The sequence below is a fragment of the Tachysurus fulvidraco genome, chromosome 17, assembly GCF_022655615.1.
Source record: "Tachysurus fulvidraco isolate hzauxx_2018 chromosome 17, HZAU_PFXX_2.0, whole genome shotgun sequence".
Lineage (NCBI taxonomy): Eukaryota > Metazoa > Chordata > Actinopteri > Siluriformes > Bagridae > Tachysurus > Tachysurus fulvidraco.
Window position 1 is genome coordinate 20257628 of NC_062534.1, and position 26333 is coordinate 20283960.

A 26333-nucleotide genomic window follows, 5' to 3' on the forward strand; every position below is an offset into this window, starting at 1 on the left:
AACTACTCTCTAAACTCTCTACATTTTTCATTGACACTGAATTAGACTAAGTCTTGTATTTTTTTTTTCCTCCAAATGCGTTTCCTTACACTTTGCCCTGTTGTTTACAGAGTTCCCATGGACACACTATGAAACAGTTCATGGATATCTTCTCACTGCCGGAGATGACCCTGCTGTCATGCGTCAACGATTACTTCATGATGCACAACATTGACTATGAGCCTGTGCATCTCTACAAAGATGTCAAGGTCAGAGCAAAAGACATAAAAACTTACTATGTATTAGTTTTATGCTAGGTGAGTAAAAATGCATTAATAGTTAAAATACAGGCACAGATCATGGCTGGCCTAAAATTGTGCTGTTCGGATTCTGTCGGATGTTTTTAGTTACCAGTAAAAGCAGTAATATACTGTACATTTTGATCGGTAAATCATTTAGAGGTTTTTAACAGTAAATACGCTTTGCACCTAAACGCATTACACCCGCCTATTGTTGATTTACTTTCCTATAACAGCATCCCCAAAGTGTTTTATTCTTTCCTTATTGTTTTTAGCTTGTTAAAGGCATAATGTATTTCTAAAGGGCACAACAGGCACAGCTTCTGGAAACTGAATTTACTTGTCACGTTATAGTGTGACAACAGTATTCTTTTATTTGTCCATCATTATGTTTATCATCATCACCATCAGCATGGAGTTCTTTTTACACTAGTATATATAGTTTGGTGTAGAGAATGGAATTTAGACGCATTTGTATTTCCCATGAGCTTTCATTCTTCTGGTAATTCTGTTATTCTGGTCATTTTACCTAAAGACTTTCAAAAAAAGGTTAAATCATTCACTTTATTGAGTACTGAATGACGAAGCTCCACCTTCTTGCTGTTTAAATCCCCATCCTTCATTTTCTCTACTCAGAAGCTCCTCAGAATGCAAGCACTTTGTACTTGCATAATTGAATTTTGCTGGGATCCTGGGAAGGCTTTTTTTTCTCTTGATGTAGGATAAGTGCCTAGAAGTGTCACTTTTTCCAAAGTAAATGAATGAGAGTGCTCACAGGAGGGTGACTGGCATGGCTGCTTGGCTTCTTTATTACGCTCAACACTGGGTCTTTGTTCTCAGCTTTGATATTTTGCACCTGCTTCATTTTCCGTGTTTCCAGGAGGCCATAAGAGATGTCCACGTGAAGGGAATCATGTATCGTGCTGTGGAAGCAGACATAGGTAATTTTTTTTTTTTCATACAAAGGCAGTTCTAATAAACTTCTGAACAAAATGTTGTATGAATGTAATAATGGCAGTATATTATTCACACAATTTTGTTTTTTGTTTTTTTGTAGAAAAGTATATCTGTTATGCCGAACAGACTCATGCTGTTTTAAAAAAGCTTTCAGCAAACGGAAAGAAAATGTTTCTAATCACTAACAGCCCCCTGGATTTTGTGTAAGCGCACAGCCTTCACTCTTCAGTTAACATTATTCCAGCAAACAATCAACAACCATATGCATATATGAATAAACAGTCAGAATATTTGCTGTGACCTACACTGCTTCATTGATCTTGTGATCGTTGAGGCCAGGTTTCTCAAAACACTTTGTTTTTTGTGCTCATGTCTTCATTTAGAGACAGAGGAATGAACTTCATTGTTGGAAAAGACTGGCGGGACCTATTCGATGTCGTCATAGTGCAGGCCGACAAGCCTGGTTTCTTCAATGACCGTAGAAAGTGAGTTAGTGTGAATTAGTCAAGTCAAAGTCAAAGAGAACTTTGTCATTCAGCCAGGCAACAGGGTATGCAAAGCAGAACGAAATTGCTTTTTTCTAAAGCTCCTGTGCAGTTGTAAACATACAACAATCAACAGCCACAACAGGTAATAAATAGACAACACAATAGTCACCAAACTAAACAGTATCGTAATCAACCGTACATACAGTCTATAACCGTATACACAAAAGTTCACAGTGAAAGTGAGATTATTGCACACACGATATTGCACTCATTTCACCTAGGATTATTGCACAATAATATATGTAAACCTAAGACTCGGCATACTATACAGTACAGAAAATCTATACGTATACACGAGGACAGTTAGTTCGCAAAGGCTTATTGCACAATAAATGTCAGGTCACATTACTTGGTTTAGTGGATAAGTGGCGTGTATGACCGATATTTAGACACAATAACAAGCACACGCTGGATTTTTCTTTTCTCACGCCCAAGAATAACAGTGACTGTGTTTGTGCATTTGTCTTTAAAGGCCATTCAGACGAGTTACTGACAAAGGAGTGTTGCTATGGGACAGAATTCACCACCTGGAGAAGGGGCAGATTTATAAACAGGTGCTGTATGCCCTTTGTGCTGAACCTAAAAATGGCAGCCAGCTCATGTACAGTATATTCTCTCAGAGCCACAACTGGCCTGTGTATTCACAAGTTTGTTGAGACTCGCTATCTGTGTTTGTTAGATTTGATGAGTTAGTTATGTGAATTTCTTTGTTTGTTTCCAGGGAAACCTGTACGAGTTCTTGAGACTGACTGGCTGGAGGGGCTCGAAGGTTTTATATTTCGGAGACCACATCTACAGTGATCTTGCTGTAAGCGACTCGTACATACTCACACATACAAATTGTACACTGCACACACACTAGTACTAGGCATGAAGGGTGGGACAATATTTCCGTCAAGTGCCTCAGTGTTTCCACATTCGTATTAGGTTCGAAAATTTGCAGGCGGCAGAAACAACATAGGTAAAATACAGATGCTTCAGTTGTGCTATATGTTGGATTTAAAGTATGTGACTGTAAAGACAGCAAACCTAATTTTTAATTTAAACATCTACTACATATTTGCTATATACTGTAGATACTGCAACCATCAACACCATTTAACCCTCCTGATATTATATTCTGCAAAATCTACTTTAGCTTTAAAACGATTTGTTGTTTTTTTTAACTGTAAAAATACACAAATGCGTAAAGATACATAACTTGTTTTATTTAAAGTCAAACACACAAAAATCAATCGTACTGCAAATAAAGAATGAGAATATAAATAAATATAAGAAATTATAAACAGAATATAATCAATATATTTACTCCAATATATCATCGACTTTTTGTTTGCTGGTGTCTAATAATAATAAATATGAAAGTATTATTAAACAGATAAATATCAAATATAGAATTTAAATGTTAATATTAAACAGTTTAAGTAATTATATACAAAAATATTTGTAGAATATGTATAATATTATTTATGCTTTAATTATTAAAAAAAATGTATTAACTTATCCATTTTTTTGTTTTTTAATGGTGAATTTTCAGGCCATTTTTAATTTTATTATATTGCTGTACTATTTTATTTATATTTCAAACATGCTTGTTTGTTTATTTATTTACATGTACCACCATACAGTACTGCTCTTGAGCAAGGCCCTTATGTAAATAAAATGAGATAAATCTAAGTGGCTCTGGATAAAGACGTCTGCAAAATTTATATAAAAGTAGCCAAGAATAACCACAATTTTTGTCTAAGTGAGTTTATTTTTTGTTCTAAATACAGGGAAGGGGATAAAAAGTCTTGCTCAGTGTAATTACAAATGCTACAGCTAGATTATGAGAACTGAGTCACATATGCAGCGTATGCAGATCTGCCTGGACAAACAGTACGGTACAGCGAGTTCCCATGACTGAACTCTAAATTTAGGAAAAAACTAATGAGTGATGTGTTCGTTTCTGTTTTTAGGACCTGACCCTGAAGCATGGCTGGAGGACGGGAGCCATCATCCCTGAGCTGCGCAAAGAGATCAAGATCATGAACACAGAGGAATACGTACACACCATGTCATGGCTACAGAGTCTCACCAACCTAGTGGAACAGATGCAGGTGGGACCTCATTGAGTCATCAAGGAAATTATCATTAGTAGGAATAATAAAGTAACCACAATGAAACACATGCGTAGAACAATCTAAACCAGCAAATAAAATAAACCGTAAATATTATCCTCAAAATATTAAGACTGCGTTGTTTCTGTTTGTAATAAGAATCTGTTGAAGAAAGTCTGAAATTTTCATTTCCCTGTGTTTTGTAGGTGCATCGAGACACTGACTCACAATCAGTGATTCAGCAGTGGATCAGAGAGAGGGAGGACATGAGGTTATTATTTGCTCTCACATATTCTATATATTATTATTATTATTATTATTATTATTATTATAGTATGTATTATTTATGTACTACATATAATATGCAATATATACTTAGTAATATATATATATATATTACTGTTTTCAGTGAATCAGATGAATTGACAGATCAATTGACTCACCGTTATGAGTCGAGTCTTTTGGCTCCTAAGTGGCTCATTTTGTCTAATTATTGCTTTGATTTAGTGAATCAATTCTGACATTTTCCTCTGCCTTCTAATTTATTTAAACAAAAATAAACTTGCATTGTAGTTCATGAAAACAGTTTAGATAATTAAAATCAGCAAAGCACTGTGCACTACAGGAAACATCCCTGCATTAATGCTGCTGTGCCTGCTGTGCCTGCTGTGTCTGCGCTTCGTTCAGAAGATTAATTTTCTAGTTTTCTTGATAACTGATCACCTCCACATAATATACTACAAACTACAAACAGTACATTCATTTTCAACAAGCAGCAGTGTAGCGGATCTTCTCCGTCACGCTGCTCGTACCCACTAATGAACATTTACCGTTCTCAGGAATTCTCAAACAGGACAGATATTGATGGATTTATTTTAAAGCATGATCTCTTTGCTGTCGTTAAAGAAAGAGCTCATGTATGCAAGCCAGCTCACAATGACTCCTTTTTAAAAAAAAAAAAAAAAAGACTTCGTTGTGAACAACAACACCTCACTGATCGATTTATTTATTTATTTATTGTAATACTGCAAGTTGCTTCCATACCATTTGTTACATGTGAATAACTACACATAACTTCTTGATATGGCAGGTCTCAGGCAAAGAACATGTTCAACAGTCAGTTCGGCAGTCTGTTCCGCACGTATCACAACCCAACATATTTCTCTCGCCGCCTCTCGCGCTTTGCGGACATCTACATGGCCTCCCTCAGCTGCCTGCTCAACTATGACCTGCAGCACACGTTCTATCCGCGACGCACACCACTTCAACACGAGGCATCACTCTGGACGGAGCAGTCCAGCACATGAGCCGTTACCAGTCCCCTCAAAAACCATCGCACAGGCTCGGACTCCTGTGTGGTATTATTCTAAAGCTTTATTTAATGTACAACAGCACTGCAGAGGTTTAGCAGATTGACCAGCCCAGTGGTTATGGTAATGACTGGTCCCGGGGAACTAGGGATGCAGACTGTCTAAATGAAGGTTTTTATGTTCTTCATGCATTCTGTATATGTTTAAACACTAGGGCTAACACTTCTGACATGCTATAGTGGCCTGTTGTCTCCCAGCTATAAATCGCTGTAGTGCTTTAGTATTTTAAGATGCCTATACCTTATTTTTTATATTTACAGCATACTTCATTCTGTGTTTTAGACTGTTTTGACTGGCGACAATTTTTTTTTGGAGGAGTTCTCCTACCGTATTGTGGAAAACCTCAGAGTGTAGTGGACATTTTTTAATTGGCCATTTTTTTTGCAATGAGGGAGTTTATTTACATTATCTTCATCCTCCCTTGTGTCTTTGATATGCAACAATTCTGGCAAGTTATACATTTGTATAGAAAAATGCATAGAAATGTTTTAGATTTACAGACAAACTGTTGAAAGTTGATGAGGCATTGTACTGCATTTAATTAGCTTTTGTAATGTTTGCCGGTTTAGCAAAAGCCTGACGTTTTAGATATTTATTTAAATAAATATCAAACCTAGCAGCCATAACATTAAAACCACCTGAGTAATATTCCTCGTCTTGGTCCCCCAGTTCACCTGTTTTTCTTACTTGGACCACTTTTGGGGAAGTCGTGGCCTAAGGGTTAGAGAGTCTGACTCCTAACACTAAGGTTGTGGGTTCGAGTCTCGGGTCGGCCACGACTGAGGTGCCCTTGAGCAAGGCAGCAAACCCCCAACTGCTCTTTGGGCACTGCAGCTTAAATGGCTGCCCACTGCTCCAGGTGTGTGTTCACTGCAGTGTGTGTGCACTTTGGATGGGTTAAATGCAGAGAACAAATTCTGAGTATGGGTCACCGTACTTAGCCGTATGTCACGTCACATTCACTTTTGGAAATAATCACTGCAAACCATGCATTCTGGCATTTCCTACAGTACAAGACCTGCAGATTTGGAGACACTCATCAAGTCATCCAGCCATCACAAAAAAAAAAGTCCAGAAAGTCACTCAGATCTTTGTGCTCACTCATTTTTCCTGCTTACAACACATCTCAAGAACTGACTGTTCACTTGCTGCTTAAAATATCCCACCCTTTGATATATAGATTTGCCACCGTAATGAGATAATATTATTCACGTCACCTTTAAGTGGTTTTAATATTCTGGCTGATGTAACTAATGTAACTAAATTACTTGAACAGCTCATGGACAATATGTGATGTAAAGTAGTTTGATATAGTATCTGGATCAATGCAGCTGTCGCTCAGTCGAGTGACCAATATATTGTCGGGTGTAACGTAATCTAATCAATATTAGATTTCAATATCTAAATAATTGTATTGTAATGTATTGAAAAAACATCTTTGCACTAAATTTTCAACCAGACATGACTTAAGTTGTTACAGTTCATTTTTGTGTCTGCTTGGAAAATTAGTTTTATTAGATGTATTTTTTTAATGAATGGAAAGGGGCTGAACTGAAACATCACTGGGTGACTACAGTATTCTGTAGCTCTTCTAACTTTGTTCATAGTTTCCTGAATTTTCTTAGTGATGACCTTTATTCGAAGCCATTTGTGATTTATTTATTAAACAGTTTCATGAGTTTTTTTATGTCTTTGTGCACTTTTTATCCATTTACAGTTATATTCCATGTTGTGGAATGTCTATGAACAGCTTGGTTCCTGTCATTAGTTGAGTGTTGTAGTCGTTCTATCACCGGGCTCTTAAAAAAAAAACACAAATCGCTCCAGTCTGAAGACTTTGAGATGCAGCTTTACTTCTGTCTGTGATAAAGTGCAGATTGAAAACTCATTCCCATGAGCATGTGATCATTAGAACTGGACCTTAGAGCAATGGAAGAAGGTGACCTGGTCTGATGAATCACATTTTCTGACATAATGTTTTCACATGAAACGGGTGAGTGTGTGTTGTTTATCTGGGGAAGAGATGGATGTACGATTGGAAGAAGGCAAGCCAGCAGAGGCAGTGTGATGCTCTGGGCAACGTTCTGCTGGGAAGTACACCCCTTCATGGCAACAGCATTCCCTGATGGCAGTGTCCTCTTTTAACAGGATAATGTGCTCTGCTGCACTGCAAACATTTTTCAGGAATTGTTTGAGCAACATGACGAAGAGTTCAAGGTGTTGGCTGGGCCTAATAACACACACTACAATCCGATCCCACCTCACAACTTACAGGATCCGCTGCTAACGTCTTGGTGTCGGATACCACAGCACACCTTTTGGAGGTCTCGTTGAGTCTATGCCTTGACAGGTCAGAGCTGTTTTAGTGGGACGAGAGGGATGTACACTATATCATTTTATGGGTGATTGTTGTATATCATTTTCCTCAGAACCTATAGTGAATGTGATATCATGGAAATCATGTAATGGTTTAAGCCAAATTATCCAAAATAATAATAATTAAAAAAAAAAAAAAAAGGAATATCTATATCTATTATCATTATCATTATTATACACAACCAATAGACAAAGGAAAAAAATAATCTAATCAAATTCACCCCGCTGTGTGTAATTGGCTGTGCTCCAGGATGGATTTAAATGTCTGTGCGTTAACGAACTGATTTTATAAAAACAACAATTCCCTAATGATTGTGCCCTGGCAGGGTGTTAATTGAAAAATGGCCGTATAACGTAAGCAGTGTGGTTGTCATGGAGTCTCAGGGCTAAAACCAAGTGGTTTGCACTTGCAGTTGCTCAAAAGACAGAAGACTCAACTGAAGATGCAACAATGCTGGGAGTTTTTCTCGTTTTCACTTCATGAATACGTCAAGAACTCCGATGGAATAAAAACTACACGCATAGCGCCTATCAATTCTTTAAAAATTCAATAGGATAATAAGCAACAAGAGATTTAGAAGATTAATTGATGAGGTATGTTCACTATTATCATGTAATATGCTTATAATAATATTTTAGGTTGTTAAAGTATTCACTGTTTAGCTCATCTTTTTAGTTTGATCTGTACCCATTTTTATTGACACTTTTACACTGCAAAACACTAGCAGTGTAAGACTTTTCTCCCCTAAATCTTTTCCTTGAGATATATTTTAAAACTGATCAGGTTTCTACCTGATATCTTCATTATGGCTTGTAGTGGATGACCTCTTTAATAAAAGAAAGGAAGTAGAAATACAAATATATGCTAAATGCAGTTTGGAAATGATCAGTAATTTCTCTAATCCTTGGGAACAAGTGAATGACATCCATGTGTCCATCCTGGTTACCAACTGTACAGTGTTGCTTGTAACCTTTTTTGTGGGAATCCCAGCCAACCTTTTTGTCACGTATGCTGTGTACCATCAGAAATCCCTCCAGACCTCCACCAATGCTCTCTTGGTTAATCTCGCAGTCATCGACCTGCTGCGATGTGCTACAGACTGTCCGTTACTCCTGGTTGTCGTCTTGAACGAAAACAACAAAAGAGACCTTGGGGATCTTTTCTGTGATGGCCAGGTGATATCATTTTCCCTCAGCTGCTGTGTCCAGTTGTTCACTCTGGCAAGCATTAGTGCTGAAAGACACCAGGCCATTGCTAATCCATTTAAGACCGCTAAGCGGCGAAAACGGGTTAAGGTGTGGATCCCGGTCACCTGGGCTGTGGCCATCGTGGTGTCAGCTCTGTGCGTCATGTTTACAAAAGACTCCATTGTTTATGTGCGATGTAGAGCTTTGCATTGGGATACTTTAAAGACATATGGCTCATTTGGACGTTATGTCTTGTTGCCTGTCTGGTCCCTGTGCTTGGCTCTTATTGTTGGCTTCTATTCCCACATATTTATCCTGGTCAAAGCGCACAATAGAAAGATTTTTGACAAGGGCATTTCAGCGCCAACTTACAAAAAAGTGCCTGAAGTTGTAGAATCAAAGATTGCCTTTGTGATGGAACCAGTGGCGCTGAAAGAAATTTATAATACTCAATTCATTCAAGAGAGAAATGAGCCATCACATAGTACAAAGTCATGTAATGGAGATCCTAAGGACCAAAATCAGACTCTTTCTATGGACCCCAAAACCACGGATGTCAAGAAAGAAGAGACTCTCAAATATCCCAACCAGCAAAGTGTAATACTTGTTTCTGAACTGCACCACGACACAAATGAACTGATAGATCTGGAAAACAATGGTGAGAATTCAAGTGATCTTCTTAAAGATGTCGAGAAACCAAAATCTGAGCAAGTTCCTCCAGCAGCAACCAAGCAGCAAATCGTTTCTGAACCGCACAACCCTTCAACTGAACTGACAAATCCGAAGAATGGTGAGGATAACCCAGGTGATCCTCCAAAGGATGACAAGAACCCAGACTCACAGCAGGTTACTCCAGGAGCAGATGATGCTCAGACAGCAGGCCAAACCATAGAGGTGATGGGAGAAGTGTGCATGATGCCATCCTTCACCAATAAAGAAAGGGGCAGCAAGAAGAAAGAGAGCAAGCTGGCCAAGCGCTCTGGTTACATCATTCTTACTTTTCTAGTCTTCTGGATGCCGCTGATTGGGACAGTGGTCCTGAACACGTTTCTGAACAAAAACCAGATTTGGGAAGTAAGTCTGATAGCTTAATCTGTGTATGAGTAAAATTACCTATTTCTATGTAAATCTTATGACTTTTCTGTGTCTGTGTATGAATTAAATATAAGCAACTAACACAAATCCATGATGACTTCACATGTATATGAGTTAAATATAAGCACTAGGTAAATCTGATGTATAAATATGTTTAGAATTCAAATATATCTACACTTAAATGGAAGTGTGATCTTAGCATGTAAGAATTAATCTGTAGGTGTAGGAGATAAATATTAGCAAACATTTACTGTAGCTCACCATCTCCACAGCAAATCTGAGCCTTTATTCCTATATTTTCCTGATAGAATTTTTTGACACTTATTTCTGTTTAATATTCCTATTTCATAGATGATGCAGGATTTTGAAGTTCTTGTGGTCTCCATTTCCTGCATGACATCCCTCACCAACCCGATCATTTATGCAGTGGTGAATCCTCAGTTCCGCACCGAATTCCACAGCCTGAAGGCGAGATGTAAAGCACTATACACAAATTGAAATAATAATAATAAAAAAAAGACTTTTAAGTCTTCGTTGTTGACCGACCATGTCAAAACTGCCTGATAATCCAAACCAGAAAAGTTTGTTAGTGTTTTTTGCAATATGTAAACCAGTTCACTCGCTGCAGTGGGAGAATGTGTGTAAATTTTAATTTATAGATACTAAAACTTGCAGTGCAAGAATCTGAACCTTTCTCAACTTTCTGCTGCCAGAGTTTATCGGTGTCATTGCATAAATTTACTCATGTACTGTAATGCATGGTGACAATCTTGGAATGTCTTTTATTTAAAACTGGAAATAAAGTTTTTAGAAAGTTTTAGAATTTTGAAAACTTGGTCTCTATTTAAGTGTAAGCACTTTTTTTTTTTTTAATCTTGACCATGCAAACTCCTATAGCATGGATCATCAGGTTTTACACAAACTTGTGAAGACAACAAATCACCTGAATATTTAAAGAATCGAAAGAAATATTATAAATATAAACGTTAAATTTAATATCATTGCATTATCATCACCTTTTTCAATACTTTCAAGTTTTTACAGTTTAGATTAAACACATTTTAAGGGTCACAATGTTCAAAATCATATATCATATTGGAGATTGGAGCATTTTCCTAAAGTAAATACTATGAAGAAACATTTGCGTTTGGTCTAATTTTATGTTTACACACTTAATCATACTTGTATAAAAAACAAAAAAAATCAAAATTTTTATTTTATTAAAGAAAGCAGGGGAATGGTGGCTTAGTGGTTAACACGTTCGCCTCACACCTCCAGGGTTGGGGGTTTGATTCCCACCTCCACCTTGTGTGTGTGGAGTTTGCATGTTCTCCCCGTGCCTCGGGGGTTTCCTCCGGGTACTCTGGTTTCCTCCCCCGGTCCAAAGTCATGCATGGTAGGTTGTTTGGCATCTCTGGAAAATTGTCCGTAGTGTGTGTGTGAGTGAGTGAATGAGAGTGTGTGTGCCCTGCGATGGGTTGGCACTCCCTCCAGGGTGTATCCTGCCTTGATGCCCAATGATGCCTGAGATAGGCACAGGCTCCCCGTGACCCAAGTAGTTCGGATAAGCGGTAGAAAATTAATGAATTAAAGAAAGTATAGTACCATGTTGTGTGAAGTCAATAGAATTCATCCTCCTCTTTAATACATCCAGGTCACTTGGTAGTACCGGTATATGGCCTAATCATTACTCTTCACTTTGACACAGATACACCTACCTCCTGGAGGCTGATCTTGATCTGGTCAAATGTTGTAAAGGATTTTTTCTTCACCAGGGAAGGGATTTGTCTTTCATCCACTACAGTTGTTTTCTATAGTCTTGTAGGCCTTTAGTGCTTTTGGTGCATTCTTTCTTTTTAAGAATGTACAACATACTGTAGTTGATGGGTTTGTTTTGGTTTTTCAGCCCAGCTATTCAGGTTTCACCAGAGTTAACAACCACAGATTTCAAATACAAATGCAACAGTCTAGACCTTTAATCCGCTTACTTGCAATAAACCACACAACCTGGCCTTGGGACAGCTGAGCAACTATCCAATTGCATTGTTAAATCTTTTGTTAAAAATTCTGTATTTTTTTTATTTTTCCCTGAATAGAAAGTAAATACTTTCCATTTAAAGCAGAAATGCTGAATGCTGGTCCTATTCATTATTTAATATAAATTCCAATATACTGTGGTAGATTGAACAAAAAAAAAATCAATAACTTTGCCAAGTCCGAATATTTATGGACCTGACTGTATCATCTTCACATAACACGTTGTTGAACTAAATGTAATTAAAATGTTGTGGAGTTAAAATGTGTTGCATATTGGCAATTTCCCATAACAGCACATGGTACATACAGTATACAGTAATCAGTCCAAAGGTATATAATAAACATATAAATCAATTAATGATCAATAATGATGATTAATAATACAAAATCAATTAAGAAAAAAATGAATAGCTCTTACAAAATGGTGATTTGCAAAACCACAGCTAACACATTTTATAAATGAATTCACCTCCGAAGCACACATCAGTGTTGATATTAATTTATTATATGGAATTTTATTTAATTTAAAAAGATAACGATTCAGTGGGTTATTTTTACTTGTTGAATATATTAGGCTGTGATTAAAAAAATATTTAAAAAATATTTTTTTTTTAAATGGAGATGTGCATTTGTTGCCCATTAGACAGAAAACACACAACGGGTCAACATCGTATTGCTTAAACAGCATTAAATGCTTAATCAATAATCAGTTTTATAAAACTTTGTACCATGAGCTGCACTGTTAGCACATAGTCAAATAAAGGTGCCATTCTAAAAAGTCTCTGTCTCTCTCTCTCACACACACACACACACACACACACACACACACACACACACACACACACACATAATGAGAGCTCTGAGACTCAAAGATCCTCACTGTTTTTCATACAGAACACTTTCAGCACACTTAATCCAGCACAGTTTGATGCATATAGGAAACAACGATCTAACTAAGTAACTTAATTTAGGCAAATAAATGATTACTTGTACCGGTGTGTCATTTTTCATCGTAATTCATTTTCTTTATCAGTCAGTGTCCATCCAGAATGTAGACATGTGATGATGTCTTACTGCAGAAGCACTTTAATATGTTGATTTTGCACAGAAACGAGCAAACGTGAGTAGGCGAGTCTTCGTATTATATTAACAACCTGCTGGTGAAGGAGCAAAGAAGTAGAGAGCGAGGAGGATGAGATAGACGATCACGAGAGCCGTACCTGGGGGGTTGGGGGGGTTAAAGAGGTCAGTGAAATTCTTCATGTACAAAGGCATTTGTTCAATTATTAGCTGTGGAGCAAATTATTTACACAGCAAGGTTGAGATGGCTATCAAAAATCTGACAAGAGCTGATTATGTGCATTTAGGTTTGAATATTCCATTTCAAATATATGGGTTGGTTTCATATTGGTTTCTTGCTTACAACCTTTAACAGATAAGGAAATATCCTCAAAAAGTGGTGTCAAGTCTTATCAAGAAAGGGTGGTTGTGGATGAAGGTTTACATTCCACCCACTCAGAAGCCAAGCAGTAGAACAGGTTGAATCCGGTGTGTCTCCTGATTGGTTGGAATGATAACCTGCATCCCATGTCGGTGCTTTTAAGATTGGAAACTGCTGAATTAAACCTGAATTTGGGCGGAGACCAAATAGGAATAGAAGCGATGCTGGAATTCAGAATTTATCGCTTATTTATTAAAGTACTGCCAAAGGATCTGGAACGTATGACACCGTATCTCATTTTATATCATAAAACCAGAACTCCCTATATGCTAACCCTGTTCCTCGTTATAGCCGATAACCAATAAAATGCGATTAAACAAACTAAAGGGTTGCAGTTGTTTTTTTTATTTGTATGGAGGAAACATAATGATGGCTTCACTGAAAATCATTCATCATAATTTCTGTGTAAAAACATGTAATTCGACACGTAATGTATACAACCGTCTGTGCTGTATGTCTAACTCGTACAATTACGCATTGACAATAATTCCCTAGTACATGCTTGTTACTGCTGTTGTAGTTTGTGAATGCACAAAATGCTAAAACAATTCCTAGAGTGTGCACAAAAGATCTAAATACTAAGGATTACTGTTTTATTGCTTTCTTTGTGTGAAAGGAACATCGATAAACAGATTATACAATATGTCAGAACCATGTGTGTTAACACGTACCTTGAAAGTAATCAGACTTTCCGTCCATGAAGATGTAGTTGACGAGGATGACGCTGAAGATGCTGGCCCACAGATGCAGGTCACTGAAGATGAGCACAAAGCCAACATCCTATCCAAAAAATATAAAGCAAAAATGAAAGAATGAATGAATGAAACGAAACAAAACAGCAACAAGAAACAATAATGAGAATTCTTATTAATATTAATTTTGTTCTTATTCTTGCTGTTATTATAAACCTTTAAATGTTCATAAAAATACTGTCATGGTGTCAGATATATGCAGTTTTGGGAAAACTCTTGATTCCTTTTTCTATTATTTTTGTAATAAAACAATCTAACAATTCCTTTTGTACAGATTTCAGCTTTCATTCGAATTGAAGAATAAAGCCAAGGCTGTAAGATAATTCCTTCATCCAAATACAAACAGAAGCTTCTCTCTATGTTTTCTTAACACAGCTGTTGCATGTTACATTTGTAAAAACAAAACAAAACAAAACAAAAAAAGCCGGTCTTCTGAGCTTTTCTTTGTTTTTCTTCCATACCAGAACCTTGAAAATCTCCGAAAATCTTGGTTTCATGCTCATTATTATGAATAACCGGTTTATTATATATATAGTCTGTGTAAATTAACATTGCATGTGTAAGACATCGGTATCTTTGTGGTTTCCTTTGGGACTCACGTAAATGGCGTTGAACAGGACCAATATGGGGATCTGAATCATGCAAACCTGAACCGCAATGCAGCTCCCGACCTCTAAACTGCAAACACACATCACCACAGCGGTGAGATAGTTAGAGCAGGCGAGCGTTTTATCTGGTACACCTACAGTGTAGCTATTAGTATTCACCCCCTCTTTCTAAGCTTTTCCACATTTTGTGACATTACGATGCTGTGGGGCTTAAACACTGTACACTTACTAGTCACTGTATTAAACAAAAAAACGCTCGACTGTAAAAATTCACAATAATATCTGACCTTAAAATAAAATAATAACAACATCTACAGTCAGTGAACGAACATTTATTAGCAGATGTGCCTAATAAATTGGCACTTTAGTGACGAAAGAAAATGGCAAATTGTGTAAAAGAGGAACACAGACATGTCACACGGGATAAAGTTATACAGTTGTTTGTGATATTTAACATGCGCTTGTATTTGAGAAAAAGATTCACCTCAAGCTGATATTATTCTGAAGTGCAAACTGTATACCAGTGACTATCTCTGGTATTTCAGGAACCATAGCCAAAACTGTCACACCTATAAAGTACTGATAAAGCACCAGAAGAAGGATTGAATTAAGACAAGACAAACAGCACAGAAAACAGAACTTTATGCAAAAGATGAGAGCATTGTGGGATAAGAAAGAAGAAGATTTTTGATCCCATTTTCCAACAGATTTGCTCACTGTGTGTACGAATTTCATATATTCACACAAGTAGTGTGTGTGTGTGTGTGTGTGTGTGTGTGTGCGTGTGATGCCTGGGAGATGTTTGGGTGGTTCAGTATGGGCTGGATGTGCTCAGTGATGAGATCAGCGCAGGCAGACATGAGCACTGTGGCTATGATCAGGATCAGCAGAGCTCTCCAGCGAGACCAATGCACCACTGCGTCTAGATGCCTTGCTACCATGTACACATACACACACACACACACACACACACACACACACACACACTTTCAATAATACACATTGTTAAAACCTAAAATATGTTTTTCACAGACTGTCAGTCTTTTCTCAAGTTATCCGTGTAGGTGAAACCTCACCACCTCCGTCCCCAACGTGAATATCATAGATGTGCGAATGAGTCTTCAGAGTGAACAGAAGGCCGATGATGTAGGACACGGGCAGCAGAAACGACACCGTGTACACCAGGGGTCTGTAAGACAGCAATGGTTAATCCGCTGCATAATCCCAAAGCGCTTTAGAAATAACATGTGAACCGAGCTAAAAATAAATGACAGCTACTTACGCTATATGGCTAGGAAACAGGCTGTAGTTGTCTCCGTTCTGAAGAATTGAACAGAGGATTAAAAATTAGGACACCAGCATAATAGTGAAGGACAAAATCTATAAGCAGACTTATTTAAATTAAGAAGTTATGAAACAAAACATTTTGTTCTAAAATAAATCTAACATGCAGGTCATCCAGGCTGGATTCTTCCTTTAATGTATCAGACCACACTTGAACGACGATTGAACAGTTTTTTTTTTTCTTTTTTTTAAGATGCTGTTTACACTTCCTGTTAATTTACTGCACACAGCAGGACAAGGAAAAGAGCATTGTGAATGACGTTTATGAGCTGTCTCTCACCAGGTCGTAATGGCAGTTCCTGCATGTGAACGTCCCATTGCTACTGTTGGTCCCTGAGGAATTAGTGCAGCCTTCACACACCAGATTTCCATAAGCTTTAGAGAAGAGAGTAGGGGCAAACACACCTACCCCAGAGAGACACAGAGCAGTAATTACAGTAAATGATGAATGTAATAAATGTCTTTCGCATGAGCACACTGAATAAACCTAGCCAAAGGTTCCTGACCTAAATCATGTAATTATAAAAGGATGCTACTCAAACAGATTTTCATATCCAAGTTTCCAAACTGGTAGCGCTCTTTAAACTTAAGCGTCCTAAACAGCAACAGCAAAACCTCAACACTTTACTATAAACAGAAATGGGAGGTCTTCACTGAACATCAGATGCTCGATGCTGAAAGACATGGCGTGGGACAATCACAAAGATAAGAACTCTCTTTTTCACTCTCTTATCTACTTTGCCTTACGAAAATGATTTTATGTGAAGTTACTTGCTATTATACCAAGGGCTAATTCTTTCTTCTCAACAGCCGGGCTTTCAGCATCCAACGAACCTAAGATAACATTACTTGAATGTTCTTGATTAAAAAAAAAAAAAAAGTACGGATTAAAGCTACAGTGGATTCACTCGGGTTCATATTTCCTTCAGCTCATGTTCTGCTGTCTCTCAGAGTGACGTGTGCTATAGCCAATCGGCGACAAGCATGCGGTATTCAATAAAGCCCGGCTCTTTCTTTTTGTTTCTGAGTTTGTTGTATTGCTTATGGATTTTGATCTTGTGTTTTGTTTCTGACGCTGCATTTGTGTTTTGTTAACGTGTTATGTAATAAAACTACTCAATACTGGTGGAAAGGTTGGTCTCAATGTCCGGCAGCAGCTTATTCTTTATTTTTAAAAATACAGTTTTAGTAGTCACTTCCACAAACCCCTCAAATCTCCAGTAAAAATGGGAGGAAGACACAAAAACTTCAGCGATCTAACTAGCTCAATATTCCTACTAATGATTGCTTTATCCCGGGAATCTATGTAGAAATACATATCTGAGGAGAAGGAGGCAGAATAAGAAGTGTGTGAGAGAGAGAAGCAGAGAGACCGCTCACCTCCGACAGATATGAAAAGTAGAGACGCACTGACTCCGGCTGAACGGCTATTAAACCTCTGTTCCCTGTGTTTGAGCCCTCCGATGATCATACAGATCCCCTTAGCATTATTATAAATTGGGAGAAAGAGAGAGACAGAATGAATAGGAGGAACATCCAAGAATGTGCAATTCATATGGGGATGTGTTTGAATTCGATCACTTACTGGGATGAACAGAATACACCCGAGCAACGTCCCAGTCAATGCTGCTTTCACGATCTCTTGCAGACACATGTTGCTCTGGTGATGACCCCTAAGCAAGGCTGTGATGTAAAAGGAAAGCTCGGTGATAGAGCCAAACGAGGCATTGACCACTGCTCCGACTGCAAAGTTACTCTGAGCTGATATACTGTAGACAAACACAAGCAGAAACAAAAAGAAAATAGTATTAGGTCAGCCCTGTTTCACTACAATAAATATTCGGATATTAATGATGTTTGTGAAAATAAACTTAGCAAGAAGAAAAGAAAAGTAGGTAGAAATGTGCGTACAGCAGTATGCGAAAAGCCTTAGACACATGTAAAGAAATTCTGTGAAGTGAAAATGAAATGTCTTTGAAATATTCATCAGGTCTGTCAGCTACACTGTGGTTTTATGAATAAATCCGTTAAAACTGTTAGAACTGTGAAAAGTGTCCTGGCCAGCTGCATCACTGGGTAGTTTGGAAAGTGAGAAACCTTAAAAAAATAACGCAAGATCCTACAGCGCATAGTGAGGACAACTGTGAGGAATATAGGGGTCTCCGTCCCCTCTATACAGGACATCTTCCAGGCATGCGGCGTACGCCATTGTGAAGGATCCCTCTCAATCCTGCACAATCCATCTGAGTCTCCGCCATCAGGCAGGAGGTTCCGCAGCATCAGGACCTGCACTACAAGGTTCTGCGATAGCTTCTTTCCCCAAGTAGTCGGAGCACTGAGCACCCTGGTGCCACTCATCACCTTGCTCAGACCAACTTAAAGGGATTTTAACTGTTGCACTTTTACATCTACATTTACAGTTTGACCTATTTCACACCTACCTCATATTTAAAATACACCATAGCTCTATAATGCTTAAATGTTTATTGTTTAATGTTGCTGTTTGTTACTTGTTGTGTCACTACCTATGCATCTTGATCCTTAATAAAGGCATTTAGTTCTATTGAATACTGTGTATGTGGAAAAATACAGAAGACATAAGAAGATCAATTTCTTTCTTTTCTTTTATTTCTTATGTCTTCTGTATTTTTCCACATACACAAGACATAAGAAATAAAAGAAAAGAAAGAAATTGATTGTATAAAGAAATATATAAAAGTTCTAGTACACATAATATCCAGGATATTACAAAAATATGTAAGTATATATATATATATATATATATATATATATATATATATATATATATATATATATATATATAATGCTATAAATAATGATTTAGAATACATATTTATATATCAAACATTTTCCTTAAAAATAAAGAACTGTGTGTGTGTACATGTATATGTGTGTGTGTGTGCATGTGTGTGTGCGTGTGTGTGTGTGTTCACCTGGCTATACCCATTGCTATATAATAAGACAACGGGATGAGTGAACCTATTGCAGTGGTGAACTTAACCTCAGCACTGGCAAAGTGGTTGTCCTGATCCACATAGCCAATCACCAGAGAGACAACAACCAAAGGAAGGAGATCTGGACACAGTCATTTAAGGAAACCCCATAGAGAAATTTGACAACCAACACGAGATTAAAAAGATTTCACACTTAATGTGACATACTGTATGTGCATGAAGCAACTTTCTTTGCGACTCACACAACCTCTGCTTGCTTACAGTAACTTTAAAGGATACTGACGGCAAAAACATTGATCCCATCAACCTTGTACTTGTAGTAATAGATATTCACCGCATGGTAGCAGCACAGAATGGCTTGACCTTCACCTTCCTGAGAAAAAAAAGTGAAAGTGACAATAAAATGAGTTCAAAGAATTTCATACACATTTATCCAATCTAGCATACTGTATCTGTCCTTTACTAAGCATGAGAATAATTCACATCTCACAACAAACTTATCTTGAACATCCCTTAAATTGTAAAATAAACCAAAAATCTTAAATTAACCACTATTTACAATTCTCTCTGCTACAGTTATCTCATCTAAGAGCTATATCTCCTATCACAAAACTAAATTCTGCATTTTTAGGAAGTTTTTACCCTAGTGTCATTGTTTATGAGGACATGCTCAGGGGCAATTAGCAAGACATTGCTCAGGGTTCGGATGCTCATTTTGGCGACGGGGATGGTGAAGACCAAGAGCCAGGAGAGAACACACAACACACCATGAGCCACAACCAGAGGAGGATATCCAAGAAGGACCCACACATACACACTCAGATGATTCTGAAAAAAACAAACAAACATGATTCTTATGAAACATGATGATGATTCTGCAAAGTACCTAACAGATCATTGTGTCCAAGAGGGCAAGTGGTAGAAGCTACTAAAATGTAGGCAAAAAACACACAGTTTTGATCAAATCAGAGAGTCTCAGAATTCAGTGACATTTGGTATTGGTTTCAAATATGTTTGCGTTCATTTTCTACATTTTGTTGTAAAATGTATATTATATTATGTCATATTTAGGAATTTGTAGCATCACATTTTGACTTTTAATCGATATGAACTGGTATTCTACCCAGTAGTGCTGCTCTGGAGGCCTGGGTGATTCCTCTGTGTTTTCCATCACAGTGGAGGGCCTCAGTAAGGGAGAGGCTGCCTTCCCCTCATCCGCTTCACCTAGTAAATCACTGTGGAGTTTCGCACCAACGTTTGAGAGTGGACAACTTGCCTGAAAGAACAGATTATATGTTCTGAAAATCGACAATAAATAATAAATTTGTACATTCCAGCAAAATAACTGCATAATACAATTGTGTTTTTTTAATTCCACTGAAACCGATCTATGCCTAGGCTCAATTAAGAATGACGTGAAAATGCGAAAACATGCAGAGTAACGAGATAATGATTAGAAAAACGTCAACCTTCTGTATTGCTTTTCCAAATGGCCACAGAAAGTAACAGGACAGTCTGAAGCACAGTTTACCTAAAACAAGCAAAACCTAGTTTTAATAAATGTTTATGGTTTAGATGTTGTAATGACATCATTGTAAACACAGATTACCATGAGGTGCTCCAATAATAGTGATGTACATCATGATACCAATGAAAAGGTAGACCAGAGAGATCCACCAACCGAATATGAATATATACAAAACATTGCCACATGTAATTAAAGTGCCTGGAAAACAAAGGAACAGAGAAAAACAGATTATTTACAAACAAATATGGTATTATTAAAAACTTACATCTACACATTGCAAAATGTATTTTATTCATTCATTCATTTTCTACCGCTTATCCGAACTACCTCGGGTCATAAGGAGCCTGTGCCTACCTCAGGCATCATCGGGCATCAAGGCAGGATACACCCTGGACGGAGTGCCAACCCATCGCAGGGCACACACACACACACTCTTATTCACTCACACACTGCGGACAATTTTCCAGAGGTGCCAATCGACCTACCATGCATGTCTTTGGAACGGGGAGGAAACCGAAGTACCCGGAGGAAACCCCCGAGGCACGGGGAGAACATGCAAACTCCACACACACACAAGGCGGAGGTGGGAATCGAACCCCCAACCCTGGAGGTGTGAGGCGAACGTGCTAACCACTAAGCCCCCAAATTTATTTTATTATTTTTTTAAATAAAGAAATGTTTAAGTAGGTTAGTTTAATGACAGTGAGTTCCTCTGATCTGTTTTGGTTTTGTTGAATGAGATCTATATGTGTTTAGTTTTGTGATAACTGAGTCTGAACTGTGTTTAGTCGAATGATGCTGAAGGAGCGTGATTTATGTTTGGTTTAAACAACACATAAGGATAAGTGAGTCCACTCTGTGGAATTTTTTCTTTGATTCTAATCGAGTCTGACAAAAATTTCAGTTAATTCAATGACAATTAGAAAGTTTGTTTTGTGTTTGGTTTAATGACATTTATTGAGTCTGGCTTGTGTTTGGGTTAATAATTTTTATTTTATTTTTATTGCTGTGTTTAATTTAATATGATTGTTTGAGTCTAACACATTAATACTTACTGACTATAAACTGTTTGGTTTGATAAATTTAGGTGAGTCTCTTCTCTGTTTCATTTCATAATTTTAAGCTAGTCTAAACTGTGTTTTGTTCAAAATGATTTAGTAAATCCACTTAATCATTTTTAATGAGTCATTTTTTTAAAATAATTTTAAGTGTGTTTGCTTTGATATTTTTTAGTGAGTCTAAGTTATGTTTGCTTTACTAACATTTTCCTGTGTCTGAGCTGTGTTTGGTTTAATGATGTTGAGAGAGTCTGACATGTTTGGTTTGATGATGTAGAGAGAGTCTGACGTGTTTGGTTTGATGATGTTGAGTAAGTCTTAATGATGTTGAGAGAGTCTGACGTGTTTGGTTTAATGATGTTGAGTGAGTCTGACATGTTTGGTTTAATGATGTTGAGTGAGTCTGACGTGTTTGGTTTGATGATGTTGAGTAAGTCTTAATGATGTTGAGTGAGTCTGACCTGTGTTTGGTTTAATGATGTTGAGTGAGTCTGACGTGTTTAGTTTAATGGTGTTCAGTGAGTCTGATGTGTTTAGTTTAATGAGGTTCAGTGAGTCTGACGTGCTTAGTTTAATGATGTTCAGTGAGTCTGACGTGTTTAGTTTAATGATGTTCAGTGAGTCTGACGTGTTTAGTTTAATGATGTTCAGTGAGTCTGACGTGTTTAGTTTAATGATGTTCAGAGAGTCTGACGTGTTTGGTTTGATGATGTTGAGTAAGTCTTAATGATGTTGAGTGAGTCTGACACGTGTTTGGTTTAATGATGTTGAGTGAGTCTGAAGTGTTTGGTTTGATGATGTTGAGTGAGTCTGACGTGTTTGGCTTAATGATGTTGAGTGAGTCTGACGTGTTTGGCTTAATGATGTTGAGTGAGTCTGACCTGTGTTTGGCTTAATGATGTTGAGTGAGTCTGATGTATTTGGTTTAATGATGTTGAGTGAGTCTGACCTGTGTTTGGTTTAATGATGTTGAGCTCTGAGTAGAGCTCCTTCACAATCTCTGACCTGTCCTCAAAAGGTCGTTCGGTCACATGGCTTTTCCACTTTCTAAATCCGAACTTCACGTGACAGAAACACGCATAGATGAAAAAAAAAGCATTTAAGAACTGAAACTAGACCAGCAGGTGTTTATAAAACTAACACCCATTAATCCTGAATTAAACCACTTACCTTGTAATTATTGGCAAGTTTTTGTGCCTCCACCTCATTTTCAGCACTTATAGTGGTCTTACTGCATAATACTTCTTCCCACGTTTCATTAGTTGTCTGTGCACTATGTCCTACAAACAGGGTGGAAAAATAAGGAATGACCACAAACAAAAAGAAAATAGTAAAGACTGCTTATAGAACTACAAAAACAATATAATGTGCCCACCTTTGTTTGTGTGTTGGGGTCTGTAAGGGCAGCAGGGCAAATGCAGGTGGCAGTCAGTGGTACTGACTTGCTGGTCATTTCCACACACATGATCACAACAGGAGCTGTAGGGATAACCACTAACACCAGCATTAGCTCGGACACTACTCTGGTCCCATGAAAGCTCTGAGGACAGGTAAGAAAATAAAAATAAATAAAGAAAACAAACATCAAACAACCAAAACTATTAATCATAATTTTGATTAAATAAAATTGTACTTAAAAATGTATGAATACAATATACAGAAATAAGATATAGCCTATCGTAATTATTTTGCTTCACATGTGGGCTCAAAGTCTTTGGGTCTTATATAATATACAACCAAATAATCACAGAAGATTATTTATTAAAAAAAAAAAAACAGGGCTGGGACGCAGGATGGACTTCTATCAATCAAATCAAATCAAATCAAATTTTATGTCACATACACATACATACAGAATACGACATGCAGTGAAATGCTTTTTACGTCTGTCCGGTATTCAAGCATAAAAAGGAATGGAATTAATTATAAAAATAAAACCAAGAGGAGGTAGATAAAGAAGAAGTATAAACTATATAAAATATATGAAAATATATGTGAAAATATTTATATACAAATTATATAAAAATGTATATTTTTATATTTGGAGCACTAAAATTTAAGTAGTACACATAAGCAATATATTATTATTATTATTATTATTATTATTATTATTGTTATTATTGTTGTTGTTGTTGTTGTCACAGAAGTCCTGAAAATCAGCACCACCACTTCACATGTCCTTGTGCATAGGTTCAATTCAAATTTGTTTACATAATGGGCAACAGACACTGCAAAAAGCAGCTTTACAAAAGTTTGGATATCGATTAAACTTGATCCTGTAAGCATGCCTGATGCAAAACTGGTAATTAAATAATCCCTTTAATAATATTAAAGTTTAATAATTTAATAATATTGGGGGAGTGTGGTAGCCTAATGGTTAAATTGTTGGGCTACCAACTGGAAGGTTGTGAGTTCAATCCCAGTTCCACCAAGCTGCCACTTTTGGGCCCTTGAGCAAGGCCCTTAACCCTCAACTGCTTTGTTGTATAAAATAAATTGGATAATGTAAATCGCTCTGGATAAGGGCGTTTGCCAAATGCTGTAAATGTAATAATACTGAGTGATGCTGACCTGTGTTTGGCTCAGTGAGTCTGACCTGTTTAATGATACTGAGTGATGCTGACCCATGTTTGGTTCAGTGAGTCTGACCTGTTTAATGATAATGATACTGAGTAAATATTAACTCTGTTTGCTTTAATATCCTTTAGTGAATCTAAGCTGAATTTGTCTCAATAACATTTTCATGAGTCTGACCTGTGTTTGGTTTAATGATGTTGAGCTCTGAGTAGAGCTCATTCACAACCTCTAAATTAAAAAAACACATGCAGGGTGTATTCCTAACTACCACCCATTGTTTTTAAGATATGCTCTTGTCACACCATGGCCCAGACCTGGATGGATGGATGGATGAATGGATGGATGGATGGATGGATGAGCTACACTTTGTGCATACTTCTACATGTTCTTTACATAACCGCTGCTGTTCCACCACCATCACCCCATATCAATTCGTTTGCCTAACGTTTAAACTCAGGAAACACCAGGGGAACTGTGAACAGACTTGAGGTTTTAGAGCCCTTTCAGAAAAGAGAAGTGTGCAATAAAACACTAAACCCCACAACATTATGAAATCCTAGGATGCGTTTTATGTATTATAAGCATACTTGTATATAAAGATGCGCTATATGCAAAAGTCGAGCAGTAAAACGAGTGCAAATCCAACATGATAGTGTTCTAATAAAGTGCATGTGAATTGTATGCCTTAGTATTAGGTTTAATTAGGTTTACATAGTTAACAGGTGCGCACTGTAGTAAGACTGGAATAATGTCGTTTGGGACGCGTCCAGTTTTTAACGGCGTCATTCCACAGATTATAATTTAAACAGAAATTGTGACAAAAATTATTTTCGTTCAGAAAAAAATATATCTATATATATATGTGTGTGTGTGTATACCTTCATTTTCGTGGTCGGTGTTAGTTTGTCTTCTTCGAGTTTCTGTACGAGAGGACATTACAGCTCCTGCACTTAGAGTAGCATAACAAAAGCTCCTACGATTGCAGCACTGAGCTGCACGCCGGCTAACAGCGTCTCACTGGGGCTTGTGGGAAATGTATTTCTTACATCTACATAGGGTGTTTTTTGTTTGTTTGCGTTTACAATGCCCATTGTTTACGTCAATAAACAGTAACGACTCACTACAGAACGGAATATCACAGATTACAGACTTACAGAACCACCACAGATCACTACGTAAACACCACAGAGCATCAGATCACTTACAGAAACAACACAGATCACTTACAGAAACAACACAGATCACTACAGAAACACCACAGATCACTAAAGAAACACCACAGATCACTACAGAAACACCACAGAGCATTACAGATCACTTACAGAAAAACCACAGATCACTACAGGAACACCACAGATCACTTACAGTACTACCACAGATCACTACAGGAACACCACAGATCACTTACAGTACTACCACAGATCACTACAGGAACAAAACAGATCACTTACAGTACTACCACAGATCACTACAGGAACACCACAGACCATCACAGATCACTACAGAAACACCACAGATAACTTACAGAAACACCACAGAGCATTACAGATCACTTACAGAAAAACCACAGATCACTACAGGAACACCACAGATCACTTACAGTACTAACCAGATCACTACAGGAACACCACAGATCACTTACAGTACTACCACAGATCACTACAGGAACACCACAGACCATCACAGATCACTACAGAAACACCACAGATAACTTACAGAAACACCACAGATCACTACAGAAACAATACAGAGCATCACAGATCTCTACAGAACCACTACAGAGCATCACAGATTACTACAGCACCATTAGAGAGCATCACAGATAACTACAGATCACTACAAAAACACCACAGAACATTACAAATCAGTTAAAGAAACACCACAGAGCATTATAGATCACATATAGAAACACCACAGAACCATTACACAGAGCCTCACACTGAGTGTCATTTTATTAACATGGTTTTTACGCACACTGCATGCGTTCCTCCTACTGACCCACTACTGCAATATTTGCATGATCTTGCAAAATCCTAGGCCCA

At 37.4% G+C, this 26333-nt stretch overlaps 3 protein-coding genes across 4 annotated transcripts in view; 2 read left to right on the forward strand and 1 right to left on the reverse strand.

The window, feature by feature from the left end:
• The window catches only part of nt5dc3 (5'-nucleotidase domain containing 3), a 12032-nt gene extending 5099 nt beyond the window's left edge, over positions 1-6933 (forward strand). The window contains exons 6-14 of the mRNA XM_027136026.2: positions 111-248; positions 1159-1219; positions 1336-1438; positions 1619-1720; positions 2256-2337; positions 2505-2591; positions 3742-3882; positions 4089-4153; positions 4973-6933. Coding sequence (XP_026991827.2) covers positions 111-248; positions 1159-1219; positions 1336-1438; positions 1619-1720; positions 2256-2337; positions 2505-2591; positions 3742-3882; positions 4089-4153; positions 4973-5189 — 996 coding nt within the window. The 3' untranslated portion in view covers positions 5190-6933. The remainder of the gene's footprint in view (positions 1-110; positions 249-1158; positions 1220-1335; positions 1439-1618; positions 1721-2255; positions 2338-2504; positions 2592-3741; positions 3883-4088; positions 4154-4972) is intronic.
• A 134-nt stretch (positions 6934-7067) lies between these two features.
• On the forward strand, positions 7068-10839 carry parietopsin. Its single transcript, XM_027135371.2, has 2 exons — positions 7068-9890; positions 10263-10839. The coding sequence occupies exons 1-2, from the start codon at positions 8511-8513 to the stop codon at positions 10407-10409; spliced, it is 1527 nt and encodes a 508-aa protein (XP_026991172.1). The 5' UTR covers positions 7068-8510; the 3' UTR covers positions 10410-10839.
• Positions 10840-11872: 1033 nt separating this feature from the next.
• On the reverse strand, positions 11873-25690 carry cax2 (cation/H+ exchanger protein 2). Of its 2 annotated transcripts, XM_027135094.2 has the most exons (20): positions 25170-25690; positions 23090-23254; positions 22885-22994; positions 22664-22772; positions 20738-20854; positions 20598-20659; positions 20252-20404; positions 19771-19956; positions 19408-19501; positions 19108-19249; positions 17739-17922; positions 17534-17633; positions 16434-16558; positions 16092-16129; positions 15886-15998; positions 15601-15743; positions 15294-15388; positions 14801-14879; positions 14121-14229; positions 11873-13168 (listed from the first exon to the last, which is right to left on the reverse strand). In XM_027135094.2, exons 1-20 carry the CDS (start codon positions 25225-25227, stop codon positions 13095-13097), a joined length of 2256 nt encoding a protein of 751 aa, XP_026990895.2. In that variant the 5' UTR covers positions 25228-25690; the 3' UTR covers positions 11873-13094. The 2 variants fall into 2 exon arrangements, with proteins under 2 accessions (XP_026990895.2, XP_047658638.1); XM_047802682.1 differs by lacking the exons at positions 22664-22772; positions 22885-22994; positions 23090-23254; positions 25170-25690 and adding an exon at positions 24469-24553.
• Positions 25691-26333: the final 643 nt, after the last annotated feature.